Genomic DNA, 24,325 nt, shown 5'->3' with positions numbered 1-24,325 from the left:
CCCTCATATCCTTTCACCAGCAGGTGAAGACAGATTTATCCCTGCAGAACTTTTGGAGCTGACTGTTTTTAAGGAAAGGGCTGATGCTAGGATGTTTTTATTGGTCTGAGCAACAAAAAGTCCCCCCCCCCCCCATTGCTTAGTCAGAATCTCTTTTCTTGTAATTTCATTCCACTGGTTTAGGTCCTCCCCTCCAGAACAGGAGAAAACAAGCTTGCTCCATCAATGGACAGCCCTCCAGCTATTTGAAGATGGCTATCAGATCACCTCTCAATCTTCTCTTCTCCTGGCTAAACATCCCAAACCAATCCTTCTTGAGGGGCCACCCACAGGGCCTTCCCTAAACACACCTTGCCTTTGAAGCATCTAGGCCCCACAGATGAAGTCTCCACAAGCATCCTTCCTGTTGGACCCACCTGGCATCCCAGGTGCATATATCATGCTGTGAGCAGCCTTGGTGACCTCTTTGACATTTCTCTTCCTTCTACTGGGAACAGGTTGTTAGACTATTCTTATATTACTATTTAGAAGTACCCAGTGACTCCATTAATAATGAGTTATGGTCCGATAATGTTCTTGGTGATATTTCTATTTTTCTATTTTCTATTAATTCCAAATCTTTGGATATCCAGATGGCATCACTTCTGGCACTGCTTTCATTCACATGTGAATAAAACGTGAATTCCCTAAATGTTTATTTCTCCAAATATCTATTAATTTCAGATTTTCTGCCATTTCTCAAAAGGTTTTCGGAAGCCTTCCTTTGACAGAAATGCCAAAGATCCACGAAGCTCTAAAGCAAAGACTTAAAAATGAAACGGTCAGGGACCAGCTGGACTCTTGGTCTGTTGCTGCGGGGCTGTTCTGAGGTTCTTATGCTATCCATTCTTAAACGATACAAGCTCTGTCATTTCACAATACTGTGAGAGATCTATCTGGAACCGATCAAAAAGTTTATATCTCAAACAGCGCTTTGCACATACCTGACTTTATGGCATGGTCAACGTGACCCGTTTTCCGCAGCAGCAAACACTAAGCCGGCCTTTGCTGTTCCGGGAGAGATTATCCCTGTGCTTTTTATGGTGTTGACAATTATGGTAAAAACGTTTCGCCTCTGGGAGTGAAGCTGTCTCAAAACTGCCAGAAAACTGCTGTGCCTCAGGGGGAGGAGTTCTCTGAAACCCAGGGGGCAATTACTCGGAAATCTTTCTTCTTCTTTTTGAAATAATTTTTATTTGAATTTACAATTATAACAATACAAAATACATATCCATATTTAGAGGTTTCTTAATCACCACCCTCCCCTCCATGGGTCCTATTGTCAACCTTTTCAACTGCATCTTATTTCATAGTCCATTTTTTATATCTTTCCATATTGTCCATGATATTTGCTCCATTACAAGTGTTATGAGAATCCTGCCAATGTTTCCATCTGCTTATCTCCTAGATAAATTATAATCTCCCCCCTTTCTTTATTGAACTTTTTGTCTTCTTGGTTCATGAGCTTTCCAGTCAGTTTTGCCATTTTGGCGCAGTCCATCTGCCATTCTTCTCTGGTAGGGACTTTATCTTCTTTCCATCTCTGGGTTAGTAGCATCCGTGCGGCTGTTGTCATATACATAAAAAGTCTTTTCTGCTCCTTTGGGATCTTGGCATCTACAATTTCTAATAAAAACGCTTCTGGGTTTTCTTTTTAATAAAGGTTATTTTAAACATTTTTTCCCATTATATATCATTTCCCAGAATGCTTTTATTACTTTACACGACCACCACATATGGTAAAAGGCACCTTCTTTTTCTTTAAATTTCCAGCCGGTGTTTGTACTTGTCTTATACATTTTTGCTAACTTACTAGGAGTCAAATACCACCAGTGCATCATTTTCATATCGTTTTATTTCAGCGTACAACATGCTGAGAATTTCAAATCAGTTTTCCATAACCTTTCCCAATCTGAAAGTTTAATATTATGCCCCAAATCCCTCTCCCAGCGTATCATTAGATTTAACCTGTTCATCTTTTGTATGCCATTCCAGGAGCAATCTGTACATTTTCGACAGTAATTTTATATTATTTTCTAACAAATCTTTTTTTCAAATCTTGAGGTCTCATAGCTGAAACCTTTCTTTTTGTCTATCCTAAAAATATTATTTAATTGGTGAAACTGTAATTAATTAGTTAATAAATTCCTTAATTCTTCAAAATCTTTCAGTTTCAGCTGATGTTCTACTTCACTTAGCAGCTCCCTGTATTTCCCAATTACTTCTCATGTTTAGTTTTTTCCAGAGATGTCGCTTCTAGTGGGAAAAGCCACCACAGTGTTTTCTGTTCTAGTAAGTTTTCATATTTTCCCCAAACAGTAAAAACTGATTTTATAACTAAATGATTCTGGAACCCTTTTTGTACTTTTGCTTTTTCATAGCAGAGATATGCATGCAATCCAAATCTGTTATTATGTCCTTTCAAATCTATAATATTTATGTTTTTCAATATTATCCATTCCCTGAGCCAACAGAGACAGGGTGCCTCTTAATAGAATTTTAAATCTGGCAGGGTGGAGCCCCCTCTTTCTTTAGCATCTGTTAATAATTTATATTTTAGTCTAGGTTTACCCCCCTGCCAGATAAATCTAGAATATTTTTTTTTTGCCATTCTTTGAAATCTCTACGTTTTTCTTTATTTCTTTCCAAGTAGCTGTGTAATTATCTTTAAAAATATTTATATTCTTAACTGTTAACCATACACCTAAATATTTAACTTTCTCTCTCTACATAAATCAATGGTTTGCTGTAGGTCCTTTTTATATTGCTCTGTCATGTTTTTCACCCAAACCTTATTTTTATTTTTATTTGATTTGAAACCTGCCACATGACCAAATTCCTGGATCCTCTCCAAGACTCTTGGTATGCTACTCTTCAGATCTTCCACAGTAATCAGAAGGTCATCTGCGAAAGCTTTCAGTTTATATGTTTTAGCATTATTCCTCTTATTGTCTCATCTGATCTGATATCGCTTGGTAATGTTTCTAACACTAAAATAAACAATAACGGTGACAGGAGACACCCTTGTATTGTCCCCTTTGTTATTTTACATTTTTCAGTCATCACATTATTGACAATCAACACAGTCTGTTGGTCTGAATAAATTGCCTCAATACCTCTACCAAATGCCTCTCCAAAGTTCATCATTTCTTTTTTTCATAAATGACCATGAGACATTGTCAAATGCCTTCTCTGCATCTATAAACATCAATGCAGCTTGTTTTTCATTCCTGGCCCCGAGATATCCTATAATATCAATTATATTCCTTATATTGTCCTTCACCTGGTGGCTTGGTAAAAAACCAGCCTGTTCATGATGAATTAAATCCTTTAACATCCCTTTCATATGATTTGCAAATAATTCATAATCATTCTTTAATAGAGCAATCGGCCTGCTTTGGGATCAATGTGATATAAGCCTCTGTCCAAGACTCTCGTACTTTCCCAATATTTAAAATCTCATTCATTACATCTTTAAGCGGATGTACCAGATACTCTTGTAGATTACTGGTAAATCTCTAAAGCTCCTGAGCAAGGTCCTGGAGTTCTGCTCCAGATCTTGTTGAGATCTTGTGTGTGCTCCTCTCTTTCATAAGGGTAGACAAAGGAGATGTGCCCAGATGGGGGAGAAATTTGATTCTTCACATTTAAAAGAGGAGTTACTACTACAAGCACACTAAATGCACAATATTTGTGGGGAAAGGGTTACAGAAAATCCAGTTGTCTGATGGGATCTATATGAAGTTAGCTGTGTCTCTGCAAACCATACAAATCTTGACTTTTGCGCCAAAACAGGCTAACTTCATTGTGTCAGGGTGAAGACAGTATGAATGAGTAAGCACATTAGATTGGCAGAAATTGAGCCATTTAATTAGAAATGGAAATGGGAAGCAGACACAGAGACTTCTGGAGGAGATATGGTTCAACCCATCACTAATTTTAAACCACTTTATCAAATAATTATCCTTCTGTGATAAAATGCATTTCAAAATAAATATCAACCCCTACTTTTTCTAAACTGGAAAATGTTGCATAACCTCTGTCGAATCTGCTGGGTCTTCACGCTATACACAACAGGATTGAGAAGTGGAGGGACAGCAACAAAAATGTTGGCCATCAGCATGTGGATAATGGGAGAAAGGTGTCTCCCAAATCGATGTGCCATACTGATGCCAATCATTGGCACATAGAAAATCAAAATGGCAGCAATGTGGGCCACACAGGTGTTCAAAGCCTTCAGACACTCTTTTCGGGATGCAATGCTCAAAACAGTCTTCAGAATCAGGACATATGATACAAGAATGATGAATACATCCAAGCCCAAAGTGGAAATAATTGCTATCAAACCATACAAAACATTGACTCTTGTATCTGCACAGGCTAACTTCATGGCATCTTGGTGGAGACAGTAGGAATGAGAAAGGACATTGGATCGGCAGAAAGGGAGCTTTGAAAGAAGAAAAGGGGGTGGGAAACAGATACAGAAACTTCTGGAAAAGACAGCTATGCCTATTTTTGCAATTAACGTATTTGGGAGACGTGATCTGTATCTCAGTGGATCACGGATGGCAATGAACCGGTCAAAAGCCATTGCCACAAGAATGCCAGACTCTGCCCATTGGAAGGAATGGATAAAGAACATCTGGCTGATGCAAGCATTGAATGGGATTTCCCCAGAGTCAAACCAATAGACCCCCAGCATTGTTGGCATGGTGGAGATGCAGAGGCCCAGATCTGAGCAGGCGAGCAGGCAAAGGAAGAAGTACATGGGCTCATGGAGGCTTGGGTCAATCTTGATGACATAGAGGACAGTGAAGTTTCCCAACAGAGTCAGGGTGTAGAGCACAAACAATGGGAAGGCCACCCAAGAGTTCTTCTCTTGCATCCCAGGAATGCCAATCAGGACAAAGGTTTGGTGGCTCACAAGGCTCTCGTTGAATCTGGTGATGGAGGACATCATTCCCCTAGTGCTTTTGGTGGAAAGATATCAAAAGTCAAATGGATATTGGAAATATAGTATTATTTTACAGGTTTTATCCTAGTTTAGTCCAACATCAGACATTGTATTACAGCCTCAAAACCCATTCGAAAAAGAAATATTCTAAGTCAGACATATCATTCCCTCTTCTAAGCCCATACAGTGTCAGTTTTATGATTTATTTGTTTGTCATTTACTGAGTTTTTACTCCACACTTTTGCCAAAGGGGCTCCCAATCAGCTTCTGAAGTTCAGTTGTAAGAGGGTTTCTGCTCTTAGGTTTCTATATAAAATGATTTGACAGAGAAATGCTTGGGGAGGGAAGCAGAAGAAGCTATTCCACGCTTAAAGCTACAGTTCTTGCACTGACTACCTGCGGCAGCCTGTTGGAATGTCTACTCAGCCTCTCTTGTGGAGAACGGATGGGAGCTGGTCTTTCAGCAAATCAGTGGGGCAGCCCTGCTTTTCTTCCACTCTATTCTGCAGCCTGACAGGAGTTTAGCATCACTTGTGTAGCTCAAGGATCCTAAAGCCAGTTTGATTGAGCTGAAAGGGAAACTGGGACCCTCCCTCCACCACTGATTTGTGTAGTGGCTGTAGGTCTGAACTGGGAGCTGATAAATCTAAACATCCCAAACCAATCCTTCTTGAGGGGCCACCCACAGAGCGTTCCTTAAACACACCTTGCCGTTGAAGCATCTAGGCTCCACAGGTGAAGTTTCCACAAGCATCCTTCCTGTTGGACCCACCTGGCATCCCAGGTGCATATATCAGTCTGTGAGCGGACTTGGTGACCTCTTTGACACTTCTCTTCCTTCTACTGGGAACAGGTTGTTAGACTATTCTTATACTACTATTTAGAAGTATCCAGTGACTCCATTAATAATGGGTTATGGTCCGATAATGTTCTTGGTTTTATTTCTATTTTTCTTACTATTAATTCCAATTCTTTAGATATCCAGATGGCATCATTTCTGGCACTACTTCCATGCACATGTGAATAAAACGTGAATTCCCTATCTAATAAATGTTTATTTCTCCAAATATCTATTAAATTCAGATTTTCTGCCATTTCGCAAAAGGTTTTCGGAAGCCTACCTTCTTTGGCAGAAATGCCAAAGAAGCTCTAAATCCACGAAGCTCTAAAGCAAAGACTTAAAAATGAAATGGTCAGCGACCAGCTGGAACTGATCAAAATGTTTTTTTTCTCAAACAGCGCTTTGCACATACCTGACTTTATGGCATGGTCTATGTGACACGTTTTCCGCAGCAGCAAACACTAAGCCTGCCTTTGCTGTTCCAGGAGAGATTATCCCTGTGCTTTTTTATGACGTTGACAATTATGGTAAAAACGTTTCCCCTCTGGGAGTGAGGCTGTCTGAAAACTGCCAGAAAACTGCTTTGTCTCAGAGGAAGGAGATCTCTGAAAACCTGGTGGCAATTACTCAGAAATCTCTAAAGCTCCTGGGCAAGGTCCTTGAGTTCAGCTCTGGGCCAGACGTTCTGGAGATCTTGTGTGTGCTCCTCTCTTTCATAAGGATAGACAAAGGAGATGTGCCCAAATGGGGGAGAAATCTGATTCTGTTCGCATTCAAAAGTGAACCTATCCAATCCATACTTTCTGGAACAACACCTATGCCCTTCCTTACCAGCAACCCTTCATGCTGAGATATCACACCTCCTTGAGGATCTTGGGGAGCCTCAAGTTTTAGACCTTATTACAAATGTTTGGCTAGTTTTGTGGGGGGTGGGAGGAAGACCAAAAGAGGGTGGAGTGAAGGAGGGCGGGCAGGGGAGCTGGCTTAAATGGAAGCCATCTTTGCCATGAGAAACTGAGGGAAGATTGAGCCGTTCAACCCTGAGGGGGGGGGGTCTACCTCTAAAAGTTTTGGAGTCACACACATCGCAGCAAAGTAGGGATGGGGGAGGATTCCGAGTAGTTCCACAATTTGGAGTGAGCCTCCTCATTCGACATATGAAGGGCTGTGCTTGGATTGCAATGGGGACAGGCAAATTAGACTGCATGCCTAGAATCTGTACAAGCAGAGATTCCTCCAACTCATATTTGCTAATTTTTTGTGATGAGGTTCAAGGAGACCCCTGGTTCTTTCTCCCCTTGCTTTCTAACAAAAATGGTTTCTAGATGCTTGCAGCACTTAGGATGCAAAAAGGTATAGGACCCCCTGGTTAAGTCCACTCAAATGGGGTTGCGGTGCTCATCTCGCTTTCAGGCCGAGGGAGCCGGCGTTTGTCTGCAAACAGCTTTCCGGGTCATGTGGCCAGCATGACTAAACTGCTTCTGGCACAATGGGACACCATGACAGAAGCCAGAACGCACAGAAACGTCAATTACCTTCCTGCCGCAGTGGTACCTATTTATCTACTTGCACTTTTTGGCATGCTTTCAAACTGCATGTTTGGCAGGAGCTGGGACAGAGCAATGGGGGAAACCCAACATGGTCACATTTGACTTCAGAAGAGGACATTTCCCCAAAATGAGGGAATTGGTGGTGAGAAAAAAGCAAGTTAAAAGGCAAAGTCAAGAGGGAGGTGTTTAAAAACACAATATTAGAAGCTCAGCTGGAATGTGTACCATAGAGTGAAACTTTGCCTACTTTCAAAGCAAAGAACTTAACAGGTCACTTGAGGTCATATCAATATTTTACCAGCCTCAACTACATGAGAGTATAAAACAGTCTTTCCTGCTGCTGCATCACCACCCATCTCTCACCTGGATTCATTGAAGAAGTGAAGCCCTCACTGCACTGCTGTCACAACATCTTTCTCATGTTTCATCTAAATTTCATGCACTTTGAACTTTTTGGTTCTGGTCCTGCCCTCTAGAGCTGTAGAAGACAAATTTGCCCCATCACCTCTATTCAACCTGCACTTTGAACCTTGGAAGATGGCTATGTGATCTCTCAAGCATTGTGATAGTTCACATGACATTTCCTTATACTGCATGGGTAGTTACTCCCAGTGGTATAACTATGGTGCAGGGGTCAGCAAACTATGGCCCGGGGGCTGGATGCAGCCCCCTAGGCTCATAAATCTGGGCCGTGGTCCCTGCCACCCGCTTTGTCAGTCCCTGTGCTCTGCGGATGCCTCACCGCACAGGGACTGACTTCCGCTATGCTGGCATGGCTTCTGGGCGGGTGGCGATGCTCCTGCAGCCAATTCAAAGCCTCGGCATTTGGATTTGCGCGCAGGGGAGGCGACAGCATGGAGCAGAGCGGAGGTGGCACTGCCGCCCCCAGGACCTGAGCAGGGCTTTCCCCATGGCAACGGTGCATGCTTGGCAAGGGCCTCTGGCTTTCCTTCGGCCTCCTCCTTCTCCTCCTACCTCTGACATTGCTGCTCCTGCTGCTGCTGCTTCTCCTACTCCCCGATGCTGCTGCACCGGCCACGGCCCCTTTCCGGGAGGGTGGGATATGAGGAAGAAAGAGGCACCGCCATTACAGGTAACTGGGCTTGGGCCTCAGGCGAGGGGCTGCTCTCCGGTTCCCCACAGTGAAGAGGAGCATGCAAAGTGGAGGGGATGATTGCTGCAAGAAGATTTGTGTGGTGCTTGCAGAGGGCCAGCGATTACGCACACACAGAGAGACCTTGCCACCATATTGTTGTGACCATTGCATGGTGCATACTTACCCAGGAGTTGTTGTGCTCTGGTGGGGTGTGATGTCAACTTCACTTTTACACAGAGGTCAGGCCCACTGGAATGAATGGACCCGGGTTAGGCATGGCCACTCATGTCAACGGGTTTACTCCTGAGTAAAAAATAGGGGAGTGACTTCCTCATAAATACACATTTTTTAAAAAAAACTATAGTCCGGCCCCTGACAGTGTTTGAGGAACAGTGAACCAGCCCCCTGTTTAAAAAGTTTGAGGACCCCTGCTATGGTGGATGCACAGTCTCTCCTCATAACTACTATAAACCCTAACCAATATCTTCAGTCCTGGCCTGCCGGTCTAATCTGGGTAGCAAATCAACTGGGAAAGTAACAGCTCCTTTCTGTGTTCTGCACTATGCATGTTGCCATTGCAATTGTGACAAGACCTAGAATGATGGGCTCCTTGGGACCCCCAGGCCATGGTGGGACTTCAGAGCAAAGGGCTGCTGGCTACATCTCCCTCGCCTTCCACCATGATAGAAAGAAATGCAGAGTTGATTGCTGGAACATTTCCCCGAGAGCAAACTTCAGGTCCTTGCACAGGACCTTAGAGGCCCCCCTAGCAACTGCTGCTGGGATTGCAGAGATCTCCTCCTTGTGGTATTCAGCAGACTTCTGGCAGTCTGAAACAGTCTCCCTCTGCCTCTCACTGTGTGTTTAAGGATCTCGTGGCTTATTTCCACCTCTGGAATGGATCGCCTGGAAGCTGCAAAGGAGGGATTCTCACATTTAGGGTTCTGGATATGTTCTGCATACTCCCATGATCTTTCTTCAAGACCATACCCCTTCCACGCAATTAGGTATTGCAACTTCTTTCTTCACATCCCGGTGTTTAGATTTTATGACAGGCAACAAAACTGATCTGTGGAAGACAGGGTAATCTTCATAGATACAGGTAGTTGGAGCCTGAAATTTACCATTCTTGGGCAAGGTGATTGAGCAAGTGGTTGCTGAACAACTCCAAGCAGCCTGGAGGAAGCGGACCATTTGGATCCCTTCCAGACGGGATTCAGGCCTCAACATGGGACTTGAAACTGCCTTGGTCGCACTGGTTAATATGTAACGCTGTACTGTTTTTAACACTTGATTGGGAGCCACCCAGAGTGGCTGGGGAAACTCAGCCAGATGGGTGGGGTATAAATAATAAATTATTATTATTGTTATAATTGGATACCCAATCATCATTTTGGTAGTTCAAATAGCAACGTAGGCACTGCAATGTGGCATTGATCCTTTCCAACTCTCCATTAGTTTCTGGATGCCAGGCCAAGGCAAGACACAACTCCACTTTGAGAAGCTGCACAAGCTTCTTCCAGAACTGCAGGTGAACTGGGTTCCCCTATCAGACGCAATCTGTAGTGGGAGGCCGTGCAACTTGAATACATGATCTACATGAGCTGTGATGTTTCTTGGGCTGTCTGAAGTCCCCTACAAGGCACGAAGTGTGCCGTCTTGGTGAACAGGCAAACAGATACAGAAATGACACAGGCTGGATGGGTACTCCATAGGGATAAATATTGACACTTTATCTTCCTCTTATGGCAGGATTCTCCTTTGGGAGAAATATCAGCCCCTACTTCTTTTGAACTGCAATATGTTGCAGTCCTTTGCCAAATCTGCTGGGTCTTCACCCTGTACACAACAGGATTAAGATGCGGAGGGACTGCAAGAAAGATGTTGACCATCAGTATGTGAACAATAGGGGGCAGATGTCTCCCAAATTGATGTACCAATGGGACATCAAGCATTGGGATGTAGAAAATCAAGATGGCAGAAATGTGGGTGACACAGGTGTTCAGAGCCCTGAAACATTCTTCATGGGATGCAATGCTCAAAACTGCTTTGTAAGTTAAAGTGAACACCTTGAATTGGGTTTGATAGCAAATAGGCAAACACACAGTTCTGCGTCAGTTACTTTGCTATTAATGTGCTATACAAATGTTCCTACATGAGGCTAGCCATCTTTTTCTTTTTTGGCTATTTACCTAGGAAGGCAGATCAAGAAATACCTTCACTTCCTGGGACCAGATTAGAAGGCTTTCTACCCATCTAACCATCCAGTTACTGGCTGCTCTACATAACATTAAAAGGGTGAGTTGGGCGATTAAAGACAGAAAGCATCCCTCAGACTGCCTCATAAGTAGAAATTGTTGCATATATTAATATTGTGCAGTCTGAAGCAACTGGAAGCAGAAGAACTGACTCCTTTGGAAATGAAGTATTGTCCAAGCATTGTCAAACTTTTACTGGAAGAAATCTTCAAATCAGAACACAAGCATCAAATGATACATCACAAATGTCTTCTGCTGTCCAGCACAGGTTCAGCATCATAGAAAGTATGATATAATCCAAGCAGAGCTATAAGTAACAGAATCCATTTCCCCGGTGCAGTTTTCCTGGAGAGTTCCATTTACATTCTTCGGTTCTCTGCCCCATTAAGAGAAGGGGACACCACCCTTTCAAGAAGATGAATTTGCAACTCAATACAGATATAGATATAAATATTATGGAGAAAGCCCTTTGTTTCATGGGAAAAAACTTATCAGAAGGAAAATTGACAAGATAATGCAATCCCAAATCTTTGTATGGAAATTTTTGTGTTTCTGTCTCTGTGTGTGCTTGTGTATAGTGAGCAGAATTGTTTAGGACATTAAAAAAAATACACATAGGAAAAAGGATGAAGATCAGTTATTAATTGGATACAAAAGCAGCATGTGATGAATCCATCTATTACTAAGAACAAAACAATTTTCTCTTCCCTTTGTCATAGAATTCTTCTTCGAAAGATATACAGTGGTACCTTGGGTTACATACACTTCAGGTTACATACGCTTCAGGTTACAGACTCCCCTAACGCAGAAATAGTACCTCAGGTTAAGAACTTTGCTTCAGGATGAGAACAGAAATCGTGCACCGGTGGTGCAGTGACAGCAGGAGGCCCCATTAGCTAAAGTGGTGCTTCAGGTTAAGAACAGTTTCAGGTTAAGAACGGACCTCCGGAATGAATTAAGTACTTAACTCGAGGTACCACTGTATCTTTTCTTTAATTGCAAAATGTTGCATATCCTTTGCCGAATCTGCGGGGTCTTCACACTGTACACAATGGGATTGAGAAGTGGTGGGACAGCAACAAATATGTTGGCCATCAGCATGTGGACAATGGGGGAAAGGTGCTTCCCATATCGATGTGCCACACTGATGCCAATCATTGGGATGTAGAAGATCAAGATGGCAGAAATGTGGGCCACACAGGTGTTGAGAGCTTTCAGACATTCTTTTCGAGAAGCAATGCTCAAAACTGTCTTCAGGATCAGAATATAAGATACAAGAATGATCAGAACATCCAGCATTATACTGCACATGACTATAATCAAGCCATATATGATGTTGACTTTTATGCCTGCGCAGGCTAACTTCATGGTATCTTGGTGGAGACAGTAGGAGTGAGAAAGGACATTGGATCTGCAGAAAGGGAGCCGTTTAATGAGAAATGGGAATGGGAAGCAGACACAGGAACCTCTGGACAAGATAGCGATACCTATTTTTGCAATGACTGAATTCGGTAGAAGTGATTTGTATCTCAGTGGATCACGGATGGCAATCAAGCGGTCAAAAGCCATTGCCACAAGAATGCCAGACTCTATTGCTTGTAATGCATGGATGAAGAACATCTGGCTGATGCAGGCATTGAATGGGATTTCTCTGGAGTCAAACCAATAGACCCCCAGCATTGTTGGCATGGTGGACATGCACAGGGCCAGATCCGAGCAGGCAAGCATGCAAAGGAAGAAGTACATGGGCTCATGAAGGCTTTGGTCAGTCTTGATGACATAGAGGATCGTGAAATTCCCAAGCAGAGTCAGGGAGTAGAGCACAAACAATGGGAAGGCCACCCAAGAGTTCTTCTCCTGCATCCCAGGGATGCCAATCAGGACAAAGGTTTGGTGGCTCACAAGGCTGTCGTTGAATCTGGTGATGGAGGACATCATTCCACAAGAGCGTTTGGTGAAAGGACTTGGAGAAGTCCTAAAATTGATCTGTATATTAGAGATTCTGGCATTATTTCACAGATTTTGTAAAGGTTCTATTGTTATTCTAAGCAGGCACAAATTTCTTAGTTTTCTCCAACACAAAATGTTGTGTTAGACCCTCCAAAGAAGGAAGAACAGTCCCGAATGCTCCTTCTTCCCTGGCTAAGCAACACCCAGACTCTATACGGAAACCCATTCCCCCAAATCTTCCAACTCCCACCAGTGTGAATTTCATTATTTAACTCATTGCCTAAATCACTTATACCTTTTTATGTAAAAAAGATCCCCAAATTATTATCATTCTTGAGTACTAGACATTGCAATGTGTGGCCTGGGCAGCTATACTGTTTTTGAGTCCAAGAGACTCCCAAAGAGTTATTGCTGAATATTGGCTGTGGAGGTCAAAAAGTGTGGCTTTTGCAAATTCACCATCTCTCAGTTTCTCATCAGCAAAGTAGACATAAGAATCACAGTTCAGTTGTTGAGTTAGATAGGATATGCCTTAATGACTGAGTGCATAACAGTAAAAGGAAAGAAGAGGCCACATGTCTCTCCTCACCTCCTTCTCTTTTGAGAAGACACCTTGAAACTGAGCTCCTTCATTTTGCAGCCCTACCCAGTGGGCAAGAGGGATGTGACCGGATATGACCAGAGACTGAAATCAGTGGGTAGAATATTGATTGATTTATCATTTCTATAGAAAAACATCACTGAATGAGAAAACAGATTTTCTTGCAGAGGATATAACAAACTGAGAAGAAGAAGAAGAAGAAGAAGAAGAAGAAGAAGAAGAAGAAGAAGAAGAAGAAGAGTTTGGATTTGATATCCCGCCTTTCACACCCCTTCAGGAGTCTCAAAGTGGCCCCCACAACAAACACTCTGTGAGGTGAGTGGGGCTGAGAGACTTCAGAGAAGTGTGACTGGCCCAAGGTCACCCAGCAGCTGCATGTGGAGGAGCGGGGAATCGAACCCGGTTCCCCAGATTACGAGTCCACCACTCTTAACCACTACACCACACTGGCTCTCTTACAAAAGAAAATAATTCATATTAAGAGTTAGGGTCAAGGAAACCTTCATGTTTAAGAGGCATCTAAAGCTTATTATTGCCCCTGCTTCAAGAATTATCTGAGGAAGAGCGACCCAGGGGTTGAGGGCTCTAAGATGGCCAACCTTCTCCTTTTCCACCAAATGGCTCTCAGCTGGATGTGGAATTAAAAATGTGAAATTTCATCAGCTGGAAACCAGGGAGTGCACTTGTTCTTGTGAGAGGCATCATACTTTAGCAAAGCCTTTTTTCCCAGGGGGAAGTCACAGCAACTCAGTTCCAGCACCTCCCATGTGGGCAACCTCCCAAACTGCAAGGAAAAGTGGATTTAATCCACTTTAAATGTGTAAACCTAAATCTTTGATGTGTGTTTCATAGAATCATAGAGTTGGAAGAGACCACAAGGGCCATCGAGTCCAACCCCCTGCCAAGCAGGAAACACCATCAGACCACTCCTGACATATGGTTGTCAAGCCTCTGCTTAAAGACCTCCAAAGAAGGAGACTCCACCACACTCCTTGGCAGCAAATTCCACTGTCAAACAGCTCTTACTGTCAGGAAGTTCTTCCTAATGTTTAGGTGGAATCTTCTTTCTTGTAGTTTGGATCCATTGCTCCGTGTCCGCTTCTCTGGAGCAGCAGAAAACAACCTTTCTCCCTCCTCTATGTGACATCCTTTTATATATTTGAACATGGCTATCATATCACCCCTTAACCTCCTCTTCTCCAGGCTAAACATGCCCAGCTCCCTTAGCCGTTCCTCATAAGGCATCGTTTCCAGGCCTTTGACCATTTTGGTTGCCCTCCTCTGGACACGCTCCAGTTTGTCAGTTTCCTTCTTGAAGTGTGGTGCCCAGAACTGGACACAGTACTCCAGGTGAGGTCTGACCAGAGCAGAATACAGTGGCACGATTACTTCCCTTGATCTAGATGCCATACTCCTATTGATGTTTGACTCACTCTCAGGAAATACTGACCATCTGCAGATATCCAAATAAAAACAAGAGCGGCATAAAATCGTCTGTGGAAAAGATGGAGCAGAAGGATCTAACCCAGTGCAAAAAGATTGTGAAAGGCTGGAAGAATTGGCTTCTGGACCCGGTTGACAGAGCACTGACTGATCTATGCAGGCACCTGACCTTTGGTGTGATGGTGTCTCTGTTGTCTTTCCTCCACCTGCTGAAAACCCTCCTCTTCCAACAAGCCTTTCAAGTGGACGTCTCAATCCCTGTCTGCAACTGCATTAGAACTGCTTTTACCAGTTTTATAAACGGAATACTTCTTAAATGTTTGTATGGTATTTATATTGGGATTTTAAAAAATCTTTTACATATGGAACTGTTTGCAACTGTTTCCACAGTTTTCTTGTTTTATGGCTGAAATTGTTCTATGCGCTTGATAATTGTATATTTTATTGTTGTAGCCCACCCCAGCACCAGAAATCAAAGAGACAAATGAATAAATAAAATGTAGAAGATTGTTTTACCATTGTTTATGGCTGTCATTGTCCTCAGTACCCCAGGACAGTGGACCTCACCCCCCCCCAACAAAAACCCAAGAGCAGAGCAATACAACTCCAACGTATGGGCTCCTGTTTCAGGAAGCCAGTTGTTTTCCTGAATGGTGCAAAACCTCCTTCCAATATGAAATCAAATTAAATGCCAGCCTCTCTCTGGCCTGCCCAGGATGAATTGCAGCATTTTCAGTGTGGTTCCACCTAAAGAATCCCTGACAGGTGGCCACCTAACCTCTGCTGGAGAACCTTCAAGAAAGGGGAGCCCACCATCTTCTGAGGGAGACTGTTCCACTGCTGAACAGCTCTTACACTAAGAAAGTTCTTTGGAATGTTGAACCAGAATCTTCTTTCTTGTTGTTTGAATCCATCCACCCGGGTCTCACACTCTGAAGCAGCAGAAAACAAGCTTGTTCCATCTTCCATGTGGCAACCCTTCAGATATCTGAAGGTGGCCATTATATCGCCTCTCAGTCTCCTCTTATTATCTTAATGCTCATATTGAAATACCAATAAGCAAAAAGGCCTCTGATTGAGATATGCTCCCCCACCTTAAAACACTATAAAATAAAACCTGGTAAAAGAATCAGAACCAAATAGAAACCATCTCCATCATCTCATGGCCTCATGATTGGGGAAGACCTTTGCACTTACCTGACTCTATAGGACAACCCATAAACCTGAAAAGAGTTCTCCCATGGTGGACACTGAGCCTGCCTTTGCTGATCCTATATGGACTCTGTCTCTGCTTTTTATGGCATTAAGCACGATAGAAAAACTGCTTTCCTGCAGGGAACCAACCTGCCTCTGAACTGCCGGAAAACAGCTGAACCCCAGTGGGAAGACATCTCTGAAATCCCAACAGCAATTACTAGAAAATCTTCACAGATTCTGCATAAGAAGCTGCAGTTCTGCTCTCAGAGGCATTCAAGAGATCACTCCCTGCTCCCATCTTCCATCAAACCAGAGAGGTGGGATGCAGACACATAATATATTAAGAAGGAGAGAGTTGGAAGGGATCCTGAGGGTCATCTGGCCCCAACCTCTGCAATCTCAGCTACAGCACCCACAACAGGTGGCCATCCAAACTCTGCTTAAAAACCTTCAAAGAAGGAGAGTCCATAATTTCCCCAGGGAGACCATTCCACAGTTGAACAGCTCTTACCCTCAGAAGTTCTTCCTGATGTTCAGTTGGAACCTCCTGTCTTGTAACTTGAAAAGGTTGTCTAGGCAGTAAAGCCTGGCTTAGTTACAAAGTTGTGAAACTTCCTAAATGATTGGAACTCAAAAGAGGCTGGTGAGAGCCATGCTGTTTGAGGCTTGATTACCTAGTTACTCCCAAGGTGAGGGTAAGTGGGCATAGCAGGATAGTTTACTCTATGGTATTAACCCCTTCGTGCAGTAATTAGACTTAAGCATGTTGGCTTTATTTTATTTTATTTTATTTATTAAATTTGTATAGCACATTTCATCCGTAGATCCTAGGGTGGTTCACAAAAAAAGATAAAGTACAAAAAATACATAATAAAAACAGAAACAAACCAATAACGCACACACACCCAAACACACACACACACATTTAGAAGGGTATAGGATCAGTGGCGTAGCGTGGGTTGTCAGCACCCGGGGCAAGGCAAGTAATTTGCGCCCCCCCCCCGCTGCACTGTCCCTCCCCCAGATAGTCCCTCGCTCTCTCTCCGCACCGCACCACACGCCTGGCACCCTCCCCTCCACAGTGGGCGGCGACCCGGCGGCTCGGACCGGATTCGCACAGCCAGCACTGCAGTGAGAGAGAGTGAGTGAGCCAGGTAGGAGCAGAGAGCTGCGAGTACGAGTGCGCCCCCCCCCCCAGATGTTGCGCCCAGTGCGGCCGGGCCCCCCTGCACCCCCCCTGCACCCCCCATGCTACGCCACTGTGAGCCAGTGTGGTGTAGTGGTTAAGAGCGGTAGTCACGTAATCTGGGTAACCGGGTTCGCGTCTCCGCTCCTCCACATGCAGCTGCTGGGTGACCTTGGGCCAGTCACAGTCTCTCAGCCCCACTCACCTCACAGAGTGTTTGTTGTGGGGGAGGAAGGGAAAGGAGAATGTTAGCCGCTTTGAGACTCCTTAAAGGGAGTGAAAGGCGGGATATCAAATCCAAACTCTTCTTCTTCTTCTGTATAGGATGACAATCAGCCAAATGCCTGGTGGAAGAAAAATGTTTTGGCCACCCACCCCTCACTCGTACAGATGCTCAAGGAGGATACCACTGTAGCTGCATATCCCTGTTGAACTGTTTCTTTAAATGTAAAGGTTCATCATTGTTTCACCCAATGTGTATACCTTTAAGGGGCCGGAGCAAGGGCCAGAGTAAACTAATGAGATCCAGCCTTGCAGCTGTGAGGCATAGCAGGTGCTGCTGAGTTGCATTGATTAAGCTGTGTTGGGAATTGGCCACAGTATATAAGGAGCAGCACCTAGCTCTGCCATTTTACCCTGGGGATGGGTTGGTGTTTGGGTCGTGTTTGTTTGTAGTTGTATTTGGTGTATAAGGAGTTTTTGTTTTTCTTATTAAAACCTTGTTTAAGTTATTTTTGAGTCCCTTCTTTTTAATGCAAGCTCTCCCCAGCAAGCTCTCTGCGCTACTATACTGCGAAAAGCCAACAATCCCACAGTTGGGACCCAATCTGTTTAGCGCTTTGTACATTAAAGTTAACACATTGAATTGGGCCCGTCAGCAATCAGGCTAACAAGCTGTTCCCATAGGATTGGTGTTCCATGATCCCTTCCTGCAGCACCACTTACAATGCATGCAGCTGAATTTGGAATCGGCTGCAACTTCTGGACTGTGCTGAAGCCCCTCATAGATCACATTGCAAGAGACCAGTTGAGAGGTGGCTGGAGTGCTGTGACCGGACTCCTTCTGTGGCTGAACTCTGCATCTGGGAGTGGAGCCACTTGAACCCCCTTGGGCATTGAAAACGGGACCCCCCTCCCTCACTTTCTTCTCTGCCCTAAAATCAAGGTCTGAAGTGTACAGAATTGTTTAGGAAGTTTCATTATTAAAAAAGGACAAAGGCCAGCTATTAAACAGATATGGAATCAGCATGGGATGGATGCATCAGTCCATAAAAATAAAATACCTTTCTCTTCACTTTATCACAGAATCCTTCTTTGAAAGAAACATCTTTTCTTTAATTGCAAAACGTTGCATATTCTTTCCCGGATCTGCTGGGTCTTCACGCTGTACACAACAGGATTGAGAAGTGGGGGGACAGCAACAAAAATGTTGGCCATCAGCATGTGGACAATGGGGGAAAGGTGTCTCCCAAATCGATGTGCCATACTGATGCCAATCATTGGCACATAGAAAATCAAAATGGCAGCAATGTGGGCCACACAGGTGTTCAAAGCCTTCAGACACTCTTGATGGGAGGCAATGGTCAAAACAGTCCTCAGAATCAGGGCGTATGACACAAGAATGCTCACAACATCCAACCCTAAAGAGGAAATAACTACTGTCAAACCATACAAGACGTTGACTCTTGTGTCTGCACAGGCTAACTTCATGACATCTTGGTGGAGACAGTAGGAGTGAGAAAGGACATTGGATCGGCAGAAAGGGAGCCGTTTAATAAGAAAAGGGATTGGGAAAATAACGCAAAGTCCTCTGGACAAGACGACAATGCCTATTTTCACAATTACTGAATTTGGCAGAAGTGATCTATATCTCAGTGGATGACGAATGGCAATCAAGCGATCAAATGCCATTGCCACAAGAATGCCGGACTCTATCCATTGAAAGGTATGGATGAAGAACATCTGGCTGATGCAGGCATTGAATGGGATTTCTCTGAAGTCAAACCAATACACGCTCAGCATTGTTGGCATGGTTGACATGGAGAGGCCCAGATCCGAGCAGGCAAGCATGGAAAGGAAGAAGTACATGGGCTCATGGAGGCTTGGGTCAATCTTGATGACATAGAGGACAGTGAAGTTTCCCAACAGAGTCAGGGTGTAGAGCACAAACAATGGGAAGGCCACCCAAGAGTTCTTCTCCTGCATCCCAGGGATGCCAATCAGGACAAAGGTTTGGTGGCTCACAAGGCTGTCGTTGGAGCTGGTGATGGAGGACATCATTCCCCGATGTTTTTCTTCTTAGAAAGATTCTAAAGAGCAAGAAAATTGATATAAATATTAGAGGTTCTGAAATGATTTTACAGATTCTGTAAAGCTTATATTGTCATTCTGAACAGGCAATCAAAGTTTCTAATGATGCGTCCCAAACGCATTGTTGAGACTGGAGGCAAGTGTCCCTTTAGTAGAAGTACGGACTTGGCAAAGAACTTTTAATTTCTGGCTCCGCCTAAACTCAAATCCCCCCCGGTTTACTATCCCTAGTACTTCAAGACTCCCATAAAAGTGCCTGGCTTAAAACCGTCTATCAAAAACTTCATTCTTGTGGCCTATCCTCACAACAACTACTCACTATGGGCCCGGCCCCACTAAAGCAAGCAGTCTAATTGGTCAACGTCTAAAAGATATCGAGCATCAGAACAACCTGGCCACTATAAGGAAATTCTGCCCTTGGTATATTTAGTTTCCACCTCTCTATTTTGATTCTCTGGCCCCATATCTGCACAAACTTATTGTCCCAAAATACAGACATGCTTTTACACTTGCAAGACTGGATGTTTTGCCATCTGCGGTACTCAAGGGTTGATTCCAAAAGATCCTGCCTGAGAAATGTCTTTGCCCCTGTGGAGATGGTACCACCAAAACAGCAGCACACGTCCTCCTGTCCTGTATTCTCTACAAAGACCTGAGGAACGAGATCATCACCCCACTCGCACTAACCATCCCAGGACGCTGCCACAATGTCCTTTCTTCTATCAGATCAAAATGAGCAGATAACAGCAAAGGTCGCTAGGTTCATAGCAGGGGCAATCAGATTAAGGGCCACTAACAGACGAAGAAGAAGAAGAAGAAGAAGAAGAGTTTGGATTTGATATCCCGCCTTTCACTCCCCTTCAGGAGTCTCAAAGCGGCTAACATTCTCCTTTCCCTTCCTCCCCCACAACAAAAACTCTGTGAGGTGAGTGGGGCTGAGAGACTTCAAGGAAGTGTGACTGGCCCAAGGTCACCCAGCAGCTGCATGTGGAGGAGCGGAGACTCGAACCCGGTTCCCCAGATTACGAGACTACCGCTCTTAACCACTACACCACACTGGCTCTCAGACTGCTGATTCAGGACTTTAAAGTGTGCTTTTATATCGAATTTCCTGTTCTGCATATTCTGTAATGTTTTACTGTTGCTATGGCCATTGGCTAATGCGAATAAAGTTTTATCTATCTCTCTCATTCTGAACAGGACTAAATTGTTTAGTTTAGTCTAAAGGGGAAAGTTTTCATAGGAAGTCTGGAATGATCCTTCTACCTTGGCCAAATACAACCATAACCCTCTCATGAATGTCAGTTCCCAACAGTCTCCCCTTTCCAACCAGTGTGAATATCATTTTTAAACGTATTAGTTATTAGCATTATTATTTGTTGAGGGGTGTCAAAGAGACTCCCAGGTGTTGTTCTTGTTGAGGATTGGGGCATGTCGTTTGGCACATTCATATTCTTTCAATTTCTCACCTGAAAATCAGAAATAACAATCACAGTTTCGTTGTGGATTGGAAATGAGATATCTAAATGACTAAATGTATTGCAGTGGCAGACCTTTGGGTCTCAAATTTCGGTGGCAGACTGTGCAATGCCGAAATCAGGCACCTCTCTGCCTTTCACACTCCATTCTAAATAACAGGTGTGGCGTCTCCTGCAGAACCCCTGAGGCGACTGCACTGCCTGTGCTCCCCTAAATCCGCCTCTAAGTATTGGGTTAGCAGCATGGAGGTCTCACTCCATCTCCTCCTCTTGTGAAAAGACGTCTTGAAGCTGAGGTGCTTCGTTTTGCAGCCCGTAGGCTCCTATAGGCAAGGCTTATAACCATCTCCATCTTTTCATGGCCTCATGACTGTGAAAGACTTCTTCGAAGTCAGTCAAGGGAAAACCCATCTGCTTTGTACCTCATGCAGTCATTTGCACTTACCTGAGTTTACGGTGCAGCTCATGAACCTGACATGACTTCTTCCAAGCTGGCTTTGCTGCTCCAAGAGGGAATCTGCCTGTGCCTTTTATGGCATGGAAGGGTGCAGTAAATCTGTTTTCCCTCAGAGAGGCCAGCTGCCCCAAGACGCCAGAAAACTGGGAAGAGACACTTGAAACTTGAAATCCCAACAGCAATTACAGGGGAATCCCCATGGACCTGCAGTTGTCTTCTCAGAGACTCGGTGCCCCAATTTCTTTCTGTGCCGGAAAAATTACATGTCCTGCCCTTATCGCCATGCTATCCACACTTGCAACAACATCCTTGTATCGCTTTTTAGGTCCCACCGGGTTCCTGGTGCGTGCAGTGAGCGCAGTGTCAGATCATGACCCAGCTTATGTAACTTTTCAACTTTTCAACGTAATTAATCCCTCTCCTTGTTGCCTCTTTCCTCCTTCACTCTTGTGGAGGCATTCCATGCGTCGAATGCGTATCAGCAGAACGGAAAACTAATTTTGAACTAAACACCGAGATCGAACCTGTAATCTTGGTGTTATCAGCACCAAACTCTAACCAACGGAGCTCTGCATAGGCTATCCATGATGCTGTGTTCCAAGTCCCCATATGATGACTTCCCATAGCATTATATAGATAGGTAAAGGTGAAGGTACCCCTGCCCGTACGGGCCAGTCTTGACAGACTCTAGGGTTGCGCGCCCATCTCGCTTAAGACGCCGGGAGCCAGCGCTGTCCAGAGACACTTCCGGGTCACGTGGCCAGCGTGACGAAGCTGCTCTGGCGAGCCAGAGCAGCACACGGAAACGCTGTTTACCTTCCCACTAGTAAGCGGTCCCTATTTATCTACTTGCACCCGGGGTGCTTTCGAACTGCTAGGTGGGCAGGTGCTGGGACCGAGCAGCGGGAGCGCACCCCGCTGCGGGGATTCAAACCACCGACCATGCGATCGGCAAGTCCTAGGCGTTGAGGTTTTACCCACAGTGCCACCTGTATCCCCTGAGATACGCTGTGTTGAATTGTTCTGATAGATACGCTGATATAGATTGTTCTGATATAGATACGCTGTGTTAAATTGTTCTGCTTCATATGGGTGGAACCACCATGCTCTCCGCGTATGTTTTTTTAATTCCCAAAGACAATGAAAATAGAAAGTTATATCAGGCAAATCGTTTGGCTACAATCTACTCCCTGTCGTGCTTACCTTCTATTAGTAGGGAGTGTTTAACAGAAGGGAACATTCAGAATGTGATTGATCTACAAACTGGAATCGGTACAGTTCATTCTACCAAAACATTCTGCTGTATGTGTAAGATACATCCTTTGATCCTGTGGTCTCTTAGCATTTGCAAAGTGGATGATTATCACATTGTCAGTCTCTGGATTGTGGCCAATGGGTATTAGAAAGCAGTCTAGTAATACACAATGGAGAGAGAGAGAGAGAAAGAGAGAGAGAGAGAATCACAAGAAAGCGAAGATGACATCATTTAGGATCTCACAGACCAAAAGCTAAAGGGTAAAGCAGTCCCCTGATGCCACTCTGCATGAGCAGAACAACTGTATCATCTTCTCTCCTACATTAGGGTTACCAGATGTTCCCGGGGACAGTCCCTGGATTTGCAAATCTGTACCAAGGAAAAGTGGCAGCGGCAGCCTCAGCTCTGGCTGGCTTCAGGAATTGCTCGATGCCCGCTGCTGTGGCGCCCACCATTTTTCCTTGCCAGCTGGAACTTCCAGTGAGGAAAAATGGCGGGCGCCACAGCAGTGGGCAGCGAGCAGCTCCTGAAGCCAGCCAGAGCCAACTACCAGGCTGGCTCCGGGCTGCTGACTGCATCTGCTGCCACCGCTGTCGAAGGGGAACAGGGGACGTCTGGTGGTACAGATCTCCTGCCCCCTTCCCCTTTTGTTTTGACTGATCGGGGGAGGCTTGGGAGTTGCGGGTGGGGGGCCGTTGCCCAGTTTTTTAAAAACTCTGCGCATTTATGTTTCACAGGGTGCAAAAGAAGGGCTTTGCACCTTTATACAATATGCATGTGTGCTTGGGCCCAGGGTCTTTTGCCTCACCATCCCCACTACTGACTTCCTGTTGCTACTCAGCTTTTTTAAAAAAAAAGTGTCCCCAGATTCATTAAAAAAATCTGATAACCATATCCTACATCCACAGAATGCACAGAACCACACCTGGAGGACATGATGGTCTACAGAGAGAGCAAGGAGAATATAGTGTCACACCCCACTATCTTACTTGATGAGAATCATCAGCCAAGATGATCAAGGACATTCAAGTGTCAAAATCAGGCCTGAAGCCAGATTAGAAGGGATGAAGTAGATCAGGGGTAGGCAACCTAAGGTCCGTGGGCCAGATGCGGCCCAATCGCCTTCTCAATCTGGCCCACGGACAGTCCGGGAGTCAGCATGTTTTTACATGAGTAGAATGTGTCCTTTTATTTAAAATGCATCTCTGGGTTACTTCTGGGGCATAGGAATGCGTTCATTTTCTTTCCAAAACAGAGCCTGGCCCACCACATGGTCTGAGGGACGATGGACCAGCCGATGGCTGAAAAAGGTTGGTGACCCCTGAAGTAGATCATGGGGAAACTCATCTGCTTTGTATCTCAAGCAGTTCTTTGCACTTACACTAACAGCTATGAACCTGAAACAGGTCTCCTGTGTGATTTTCTCTTTGATAAAGGAAGCATAATTGATACAAAGTAAAATCTCTTTACCGAAAGGTCCCATTCCCAACTTGGAGCATTAGGGTAAACAACAAAAAATATGGGCATGAGTAAAGGAATGAAGTTATTATTGTCAAGGTCCGAAAGATGTTCAAGGAATAATGTAGCATTTGTTCACAGAATCAGAAGTGGCAACAGTGGTTATTTATTTATTTATTTGCATTTATAAACCATGTGTCAACCTGAAGGATCTGAGACTGATATACACAAATAATAGAACCATGAAGCAAT

The 24,325-nt window shown here is 44.3% G+C and overlaps 4 protein-coding genes across 4 annotated transcripts in view; 2 read left to right on the top strand and 2 right to left on the bottom strand.

Moving 5' to 3' along the window:
- LOC310675486 (uncharacterized protein) overlaps positions 1 to 24,325 on the top strand; it is a 448,115-nt gene that overhangs the window by 62,737 nt on the left and 361,053 nt on the right. The gene's annotated exons all lie outside the window — the stretch shown is intronic.
- Positions 1 to 24,325, top strand: part of LOC310675501 (uncharacterized protein) — a 176,103-nt gene that overhangs the window by 96,918 nt on the left and 54,860 nt on the right. The gene's annotated exons all lie outside the window — the stretch shown is intronic.
- LOC310675718 (olfactory receptor 51H1-like) lies at positions 4,037 to 4,999 on the bottom strand (the record flags this gene model as incomplete). The annotated part of the gene is made up of 1 exon (XM_083436756.1): positions 4,037 to 4,999. One exon carries the CDS (start codon positions 4,997 to 4,999, stop codon positions 4,037 to 4,039), a length of 963 nt encoding a protein of 320 aa, XP_083292882.1.
- On the bottom strand, positions 11,702 to 19,395 carry LOC310676826 (uncharacterized protein; the record flags this gene model as incomplete). Its single annotated transcript, XM_083439003.1, has 2 exons — positions 11,702 to 12,713; positions 18,458 to 19,395. 2 exons carry the CDS (start codon positions 19,393 to 19,395, stop codon positions 11,702 to 11,704), a joined length of 1,950 nt encoding a protein of 649 aa, XP_083295129.1.

This window comes from Podarcis tiliguerta, assembly GCF_965153285.1.
Source record: "Podarcis tiliguerta genome assembly, chromosome: 4".
Classification (NCBI taxonomy): Eukaryota; Metazoa; Chordata; class Lepidosauria; order Squamata; family Lacertidae; genus Podarcis; species Podarcis tiliguerta.
The sequence above is the reverse complement of the archived record's forward strand: the minus strand, read 5'-3'. Positions and strand labels throughout refer to the sequence as shown.